Here is a 9,576-nt window from a genome sequence, read left to right on the forward strand (position 1 = left end):
GTGAATCCCACCCCGTGGCCTTATGCCCTGCAACATCTGTTAAGAAAAGGATGTAGGTGCACCAGCGGTGCGATCCTAAACAGAGTTAAACCCTACCAAGTTCACTGAAGTCAGTGGGCTTCGAAGGGTGTGGCTCTGTTTAGGACTGCACTGTAACCCACAAAGGACTCCGACTATCAGCATAAGAACGCCCCTTCTGCTCGGGTAGGAGAGTTGAAGAAAAAGGCAGCGGGGGGGGGGGGCACACCAAGGCAAAACCAAGAAAAAGAAACAAAACGCTACATATGGGAACGGCAGGGGAAAAGAATCGGAAAGATTTCGATTTCCCCTGACGAAGCTGTCTGTGAAATGCAAAATGCGCAGGACTTGCATAACTATGAAACATTCCATTCCCTCTGCACCATTTTGTGTCTTTTTCCTTCATTTTGGGTAGAAGCGTTGCCAGGTCCCCTTTGGCCATTGGCGGGGGATGGGGGGGTAGGATTGCCAGATCCCGGCTGGGAAACTCCTGAAGATCTGGGGATGACGCCCGGCAGTGTTCCCTCTAAGCTGAGTTAGTGTGAGCCAGCTCACAGTTTTTTAGCCTCCAGCTCACACATTTTAGTCTTAGCTCAGGAAGGGATGGCTCCAGAGCAAACTAATGTATGCCGTAGCCAAATCACTCACTCACCACTTTAATGCCAGTAGCTTACAAATTAGAATTTGTGCTCACAAGACTCCACAGCTTAGAGGGAGCATTGACGCCCCGGGAGGACAGGGACCTCAGCGCCATTGAGTCCACCCTTCAATGCATCCGTTTTCTCCAGGAGGAACTGATAGGGATGCCAGGTTCCCCCTGGCTACCGGTGGGGGATGGGGAGGTACAATTGCCTGATCCAGGATGGTAACCCCCTGGAGATTTGGGAATGGAGCCTGGTGAGGAAAGCCAAGTCAACGGGGTACAATGCCCTCGAGTCCACCCTCCAAAGGATCCATTTTCTCCCAGGGAACTGATCTCTACAGTCTGGAGATGAGCTGTAATTCCGAGGGATCCGTATTGGATGGTGTGACGCAGATCTACGGTTTGTTCTATGCGTGCCCGCTCGTGGCAACTATTACACATACAACTAGGTAGGGGAGGCAATAACTGCCACTAAAAGCTCAAGAACACTTTTATGTTTAAGCTCAAAGCTAACGTTCCAGGTTGTTTTTATCTTTCAGTCTGGTAAACAGCCCGTCTCTTCAGAGGCGCACAATTGCGACTGCGCACAGATACTGTGTGCCACATCCCTAGTGGTGTGTGGAAGCAAGCATCGTTAACAAAGCGGTTCAATGTGACCTCACCGAGCCCTACGGTTGCCTACCTCCAGGTGGTACCTGGAGATGTTACTGTTGATCTCCATACAACCAAGATCAGTCCCTTTGGAGAGAATGGCCGCCTTGGAGGGCGGACTCTACGGCATCCTGCCCCACTGAGGTCCCCCCCCTCCTGAAATCTTGCCCTCCCCAGGCTCCACCCCCAACATCTCCAGGGATTTCCCAGCCCTGAGCTGGCAACCCTACCAGACCCCATCCCATTATGTCACAAATGAGTCTCAGGGATCAGGAAAAGGGGAGAAAAAGGAAAGGGGAGAAAACAGGCCCTGCTGGTGCCTGGGCAGCAGGAAGCCTGAGAGAAAGCTCTGTGGGAGGACAAACTTGGAAAAGGAGAAAGGGAAGGAGGGAGGGAGGGAAGGAGGGAGAGAGGGAGGGAGGCAGTTAGCCAGCAAGCTGCAAAGTGGGCAGCCAGCAGAGAAACTGCTGGCATCCGTACAGGACTCCAGCAGGATTGTGGGCATCAAAAACGAGGGCGGCAGGCCAGGCATCGGAGACAGGGCAGCCAGCCAGTCAGCCCCCCCCCCCCCCTTATGGAGACAAGACCGCCATCCACTAAGCCCTGGCTCATCACCCCAGCAAGTCAGATCCCAAAGTGCCAGAGAAACAGAGGCAAAGCCAGAGAAAGAAAGTGGGGATGAGCCGGCAGCCTCACCGCTGTCTGCTACTGGGAGCCAGCCACCGGCAGTAAACATCACTTCGTTAGGAGTCGGAAGCCTCTGAACTGGCCATGCCCGGCCCTTATTTATCGATTTGATTTTACTCTCCTTCCTTGCCATGACTCAAAGCGGATCACAGAGTTAGGAAAACAAGGCAATAAAGGAAACGGTGTAAAATACGTTGTAAAGAATGCAGCAACTGGATTCCAAAACTGGTGCAGTACAAACAAGGCAATCCGCACAATAAATTAGGCAATAAGCTACAACTGTGTTCCCTTTATGAAAGGGCCCTTCCTGGCCAATTCTATTTAGTACAACCCCATTCCCCTTATTAAAATGCCCTTTTGAACATTCGAAGACAACACAGCACAAATAAAATTAGCTTTCCTAGGGAACAGAGCAATGGCTTCTGCTGAAATGATTCTCGTCTCCCCAGCCCAGCCGAGCTCCATCTCTCCCTGCTACCAACCACAATGCCCCTGGAGAGGTCAACCCTTGCTCCATATCTTGGTCTAGCTCTGGGTGCTTCAAGTCCCAGCGTGGCACAGATACTGTGGAATTGTGTTCACACACCTCTTGTTCCAAATAGCAGCAAAACTTCACCAGTTAACCCTTCACCAGTAAAGTCCTTCAATACTGTTTGCATCCACACAGACACTTCAGGGGCAGTCATTGCATTACTAGCTCCAAAGCATCCCACTAGGGATGGGCACAAACCAGCTCGCAAACTAAAGTCCGTGACGAATTTTAGCCGGTTCGTGCTTCACGAAGTTCCTGGCAGTCATTTCCTCAGACAGGCAGTCATTTCCCCAGAAAGCACTTCCCTTGGGGCACCTTCTTTGGGGGGACATAACTCAGACCCCATAAATCCAGCACTCACCAAACTTGGAGGGCAAGTAGAAGGGAATCAGCCGGAGATCCTGAGAGTTTGGTGCCTCTATCATGTCGGGGGGGGGGGGGGTCATTCTACTGCATCACAAACCAAACCGGTTCATGACACGGCTTAAAATTCACAAACGGGGCACACCATGAACCATGAACCAAATTTTCCCGGTTCATGCCCATCCCTACATCCCACACTCTGCAGCATGCCTTTGGTTCCCTTCTCCAGCATGGCAAAAACTCCCTAACCCTCCGATAAACCATGGGTATCCCTGGTACCCCTCAATGTATCCTGGGTCAGCACAACTGGGTCAGCTCTGGCAAGGGTGGTAGGCCAGGTGGGGGTGGGGCAGGACCTTTCATGCCCCGTCAGGCTTCCCAGTTTTCCATGCTGAGCAGCTTTGTCGCCTCCATGCTGCTAGACGGACAGGAGCTCCCCTAACCCTCCTGTCTAAATTAAGGCGCAGATAATTACAGAGCCGTTTGCTTTTAAGCCTGTTTGTATGAATCAGGCGAGGGAGTTAATTGATATTTACCCGACGCGGGCTCTTGCCACTGGAGAGAATGCTCTATTGTTTGGAAGGGGAGCGGAGGAAGTCAGAAGCCAGCCACAATGGAGGTTAAACAGTTGCAGAGATCCACATGGGGGGGGGGGGCAATGCCAGAGAAAAGGAAGCCCCACTCAGGAGCAGGCAGAGAGCAAAATGGGGCTTTTGGCCAAGACAGACAGAAAACCGAGGTGGCTGTGTAGGCTCAGAGCTGCCTGGCAGCTGCCCCATGCTCCCACCTTGGTGGCATCACTGAAGCACCACGTGGGCAACCCTTGTGCCTGGCAGGGGATTCTGGGTTGCCGGCTTACATAACTTACCCACGGCCTTTCCACCCACAGGCTTAGTAAACCCCGCCACTCTCCCACGCTTCCCCTGCAGCAAGTCGGTTTTCTCTGAGTGCAAACCACTGTGGATTCCTCCCCACCACCCCTCACAAACCCTGCCAAGCCGACGCGCCTTCCCCAGCCAGATGTGTGTCGGAGATGCGAGGCGGCCTTACTCACTCTCATCAGGATTGGGGGCTGCCAGGATGGCGCTGTGCTTTCGCTTCACCTCTTCGACGTTCTCGGCAATCTTGTCGATGTACCCCCGGATCTCTTCCACCTGGGGAAAGCAAAGAGGCCGGGAGTGAGGAGAAAGGCCTACTGCTTCTCTAGTGGAATTAACAAAACCGGGTTCCCGGTGGACTACACTGCAAAAGAACGACACTCACCATGATGAATAAAACCTTGATGTATTCTACCGAAGTATACATGTATCCAATGCATACAGTACATTAAGGTAACCAGGGGTAATTTCCTGCGGGAGCGCACAGGAGCAGAGCTCTGGCAGTAAGGAGCCCTGGGGGTGGGCACATGCAACAAGCCCCGCCCCCTGCTCCCAGCAGCCCTCAGTCAGGCCAGGAGGCACAAGAAGCAGCCAGGTAAGTTGCAGAGTCCCCCCTGGCCAGCCTTCAGGTACAAGCTCTCCCTCCTCTGTGAGGGCAGATGTGCGCGTGTCCCCCCCCCCCATAGCTAGCAATCCAAAATAGCCCAGTGGCACCTTTAAGACCAAGTCTTATTGAGGTACAAGCTCTCCCTCCTCTGCGAGGACAGATCTGCACGTTCCCCCCCCAATAGCTAGCAATCCAAAACAGTCCAGTAGCACCTTTAAGACCAAGTTTTTTTCAGATACAAGCTCTCCCTCCTCTGAGGACAGATCGTAAGTTTCCCCCCCCCCCCCCCCAATAGCTAGCAATCCAAAACAGTCCAGTGGAGCCTGAGTGGTGGGTGTTGCCTTCTGACAGACTTCCGGTGATGTCAGAGGGTGTGTCCTATGCAAATAAGTTACGCTAATGAGTTATACTAATGAGTTCCTGCACCTCTTTTTCTACGAAATGACCCCTGAAGTTAACAATTCTGATTTCCAGGTTTTCACCATACCTTTGAGGATATTGCAACTGTATATTTTCTAACTGAAATCCTCACCATAATACATTGTAGCACAGTACTTGTGGGGAATCTTTACAATCCAGTGTTCTGTAGTTACTCTCTACTGAATTGAACCCAATCTTCTTGAGCATAAATTCTCACTAACAGTAAATTTTGAGATATATAATACTTCAGCGTGTCTCAGCCAATGCTCCTTCTAAGCTGTGGAGTCTTGTGAGCAAAAATGCTACTTTGTGAGCTGCTGGCATTGCAGTTGTGAGTGAGCGATTTGGTTGCTGCATAAATTAGTTTGCTCTGGAGCCCTCCTTCCTGAGCTAAGACAAAATGTGTGAGCTGGAGGCTAAAAAACTGCGAGCTAGTGCACACTAACTCAGCTTAGAGGGAACACAGGTCTCAGCGGTATGACAATCAAAATCCATCCACAAAGAATCCAGCGACCCGACAGGTAGCTGTGGATATCTTCCTGTTTCAGTTTCCTCTTTTTTCAAGAATCACTGTGATTTTACAACCAATATTTTCTAGAGAACTTCCCAGACAAAACTACTAGACAGCTTCCTTCTGAATGCAACACACCCTTCTTCTGCGGTAGATTCTTAGGTGGGGTTTAGCATTCTCAAAGTGAAGCCAGTTCTGCGACCACTCGGGGCTGGCTTGAGACAGCAGAGCTCCTTTAGGACTGCTCCTTCCAGCATAAGAAGAGCTCTGCTGGATCTGACCAAAGGTCCATCTAATCCAGCCTTCTGGTTTACACAGTGACCAACCAGATGCCCCTGGGTTGCCTATTGTTTATTTATCTGTTTATTTTATTTATAGACCTCCTTTCTCCCCAATGGGAGCCACTTACATTGTTCTCTCCTCTCCTCAGTTTTATTCTCTCAGCAACTCTGTGAGGGAGGCTAGGCTGGGAGTGTGTGACTGGCCCAAGGTCCCCCAGCAAGCTTCCATGTCAGAGTGGGGACTCGAACCTGGGTTTATGCAGATCCTAGTCCGACACTTCAAGCACTACACTATACCAGTCTGGCTCTCATAAACAGGGCACGGAGGCCAACGCCCCTCTTCCTGTTGCTGTCCCCAGAACAACTAGCATTATGAGGTGCACTGCCTCTGAACATGGAGGTTCTATTTAATCACCATAGCTGGCATCTATCGATGAACCTACCCTCCATCAATTTCCTTCTAAAGGCATCGATGCTAGCTGCCACCACATCTTGTGGTAGTGAGTTCCACAGCTTAATTGTACATTGGGTGAAGGACAGCTTCCTTTTTTTCTCTGCTGAATCTACAGCCCGTTAACACCCAAGTTCTAGTATTAGCTGAGAAGGATTTGAGCTTCTGTCTGCTTCCTTTCTCTATCCAATCCTTAATTTTATAAGTCTGTATCTTGTCTTATAAATTTCTAAGCACAATTTCATTAACTTTTGTCCTTCAAGACCACACTCACTGGTAATTCTTTCTAGTCAAAATGGTGGGATCATGTCTCACTGGTAGAAGCATCTGCTTTGCATGGTGATTAAATAGAACCTCCGTGTTCAGAGGCAGCGTACCTCATAATGCTAGTTGTTCTGGGGACAGCAACAAGGAGAGGGGCTTTGGCCTCAGTGCCCTGCTTATGAGAGCCAGTATGGTGTAGTGTAGTGGTTAAAGTGTCGGACTAGGCCCCAGGTTAAATCCCTTGCATCTCCAGTTTTTAAAAAGGATCAGGTTGTAGGTGATATGAAAACCACCACCTGAGACCCTGGATAGCCGCTGCCAGTCAGAATAGACAATACCAGCCTTTACAAATCAAAGGTCTGACTACAAGGCCATGTCACAGGCCTTCACTGCTTGCCAGCATTCTATTGGTAGCAGTTCTAGGCTGAGCAGTTGGACGTCACAAACACACCAGATCAGCCAGTTGCAAGGCTGCCAACTCATGTGCAATAGGCAGCCAACTCTTAGGGTATCAGCAAGAGAGGAAGCCTTGCTCCCAAATGCACCTTACAGTTGAAAACAGGATCACTCACTTGTTCAAAAAAATGGTCCATGAAGCGGTCCCGATCCACTCCAACAGCAACTTCATCATCGTCATCACTGTCCTTGGCCTGCAACACAAACAGCACCATTTCTAAAACCATGCTCAAACATCTGAAGGCACCTGAGGAGAACACTGGTGGAAAGGAAACCAAAATGATATCCTGGGAAGGAGGAAAATTCTAGTGTCCTAGCAGGTGCCTATTGCACAGCCCCTGTGATTTCACCGTAACTTTGATGGGGGGTTTTCACTTTCATCTTGAGTTTTATAATAGCCCCAAGGTTAACTCTGTGTTTTACTTCTTTTTAAAGGAGGGTTTACTAGTTGTTAGGGTGTTTTTTTTTTTTAATGGATTTAGTTTATCATGCATTGTTGTTGTGCAGATAGATTATGGTTTGTCTTTGGTATTGGGAGCCAACATTGTTTATTAACCTAAAACATTCCCCCACATTATACCTGAACTTCGATAGTTGCCTTTTAAAAATTCTGTTACTTCCGTTCATTCATTCTTTGCTGTATTGGAATCTTCCTGCAAAAGCCCCCAAGTCCCAAATGTTACATCTGAACCAGTTTACTCACCTTTTTCTTAGGGAAAACACAGACTTGAAAACATCTATTTTGCAATTGCATTGTAATCTCACCCTACCACCAAAGAGCTGGTATTCTCACAGGTACATGGTTCTCCCTGCCTCCATTTTATCCCCACAACAATCCTGCAAGGAGGTTCGCCTGAGAGGCAGAGAGAATGACTGGCCCAAGTTCTCGCCCTTTGAGCTTCATGGCTGTATGTGGATTTGAACCATGGTCTCCCCAGCCACCTAAGGCTCTCACTCCCCCTTAGCCTGAGCCTAAGTGACTACTTGAAAAGAGTATCGTCAATTTCAGCTTACCTGCCTTGTCAATTTCACCTCCTCAACCCATGAAACTGACAAAGCCGTCCAGTAAAAGATCCCTCCAACAAACCATAGCTTTGGCCACCTGACTCCCCTGGCTCCTGATCCAGAGCAAAATGGGCTAAAGGAATTTCTTGGTCTTGCTCACCAAGTCAGGTGCCAGCTCTCATCCACTAAATCGTTCCAGCAAGATGAATTTGTCAGAGATGCTTTAGGCTGGTCCTGCATTGGGCAGGGGGTTGGACTAGATCAGGGGTGCCCAAACTTGCTTAATGTAAGAGCCACACAGAATAAATGTCAGATGTTTGAGAGCCGCAAGACATGAACAAATATTACACACGTTTTAAATTGAAATATATGCAAACTTTGCTTTTTATTAACGTGAAATGAGACTGCCAAAAATAAAAAAGTGGTAAAAACAGGTATTTATAATGATATTTATTTGTCCAATGATTTTGTTTGTTTGGTAATGATATTTATTTGTCTAAGAGAATGAGAAAGGGAGAGGGAGGTGGGGGGGAAAGAATAAAGGAGATGGAAAGAAAGAAAAACAAAGAAAGCAAATAGATGGGAGGGAGGGAGGAGGGGAGTGAGGTGGGAAAGGAAGGAAGGAAGGAAGGAAGGAAACAAACTTACTTTACCTTTAAATGTGTCCTCCAAGATGCCCACCCCACCCCAGCTGGCTTGGCGAAGGAATTTAAAGAGACAAATGCCTTCTCCAAGCTAGCGGGGAGGGGGGCGCTTTTGAATGCATTTAAAGTTAAAGTTGCTTTCTTTGCTCCCCTCACCTCAAGCCTACCCAGGGAGGGGAACACTGGCTGGGGAAGGAACAACCGATTGGGGACGCATGCCTCCCCTTCGCTTCCCCAGCCGCCCTGATGGGAGCTGCACAATATGTGTGAAAGAGCCACATGTGGCTCCCGAGCCGCAGTCTGGCCGCCCCTGGACTAGATCGTCTGTATGGCCCCTTCCAACTCTATGAGTCTACTAGGAATAAAGCCCGTTGTGGAAATAAATACAACGAGATCTAGAAAGAGGCTCTGGGGGAGTGCTCTGGCTTTGGGCAAACAGTGTCAATTTGCTGTGGTGGCCTCAGCAGGGTATAATGACAGAGTCCACTGTTTTCTCCAGAGGAACTGATCTCTGCTACCTGAAGAGCAGTTGTAATTTTGAGTGATCTGTAGCCCTCACCTGGAAATTGGCAACAATTGTTACCCAGGACGAAATGGCTGGTTTGGAGGGTGGAGTCTATGGCATTCTACCTGTCTGATGTCCCACCCCTCCGCAAACCCCACCCTCTCCAGGCTCCACCCCTCAAATCCCCAGGAATTTGCCAGCCTGGAGTTGGCAACCCCATCTCCTTCGCAGCTAACCATCAACCTACCATTATCTGCCCCTTTGACTTCAGCTGACTTCCGCCCTCCCTTCTGCAGAGCAATTGTAATTTTGAGTGGTCTCCAGCCCTCACCTGGAGATTGGCAACAATGGTTCCCCATGAGGGACTGAGTGGTTTGGAGGGTGGAGTCTATGGCATTGTACCTGTCTGAGGTCCCACCCCTCCTCAAACCTCACCCTCTTCAGGCTCCATCCCTCAAATCTCCAGGAATTTCCCATCGGGAGTTGGCAACCCTATCAGGATTGGCCCCAATATGTTTTCTCCCAAAGGCCAAAGTAGGTGACAGGACCAAGCTTAGTTGCCTACCAACAGGCACTGAGGGGAAAGTAGGGTTGCCAGCTATAAGGAGGGAAATACCTGGAGGTTTGGGGGGTGGATTCTGTAGAGGGCAGCATGGGGGG

At 49.5% G+C, this 9,576-nt stretch overlaps 1 protein-coding gene across 1 annotated transcript in view; it reads right to left on the reverse strand.

The window, feature by feature from the left end:
• The window catches only part of STX1A (syntaxin 1A), a 70,452-nt gene that overhangs the window by 37,238 nt on the left and 23,638 nt on the right, over positions 1–9,576 (reverse strand). Inside the window, exons 2-3 of the mRNA XM_015413538.1 lie at positions 6,879–6,956; positions 3,949–4,048 (exon numbers count right to left, since the gene is read on the reverse strand). Of these exons, the coding sequence (XP_015269024.1) occupies positions 3,949–4,048; positions 6,879–6,956 (178 nt within the window). The remainder of the gene's footprint in view (positions 1–3,948; positions 4,049–6,878; positions 6,957–9,576) is intronic.

The sequence above is a fragment of the Gekko japonicus genome, unplaced genomic scaffold (genome assembly GCF_001447785.1).
Source record: "Gekko japonicus isolate JY-2015 unplaced genomic scaffold, Gekko_japonicus_V1.1 scaffold250, whole genome shotgun sequence".
Lineage (NCBI taxonomy): Eukaryota > Metazoa > Chordata > Lepidosauria > Squamata > Gekkonidae > Gekko > Gekko japonicus.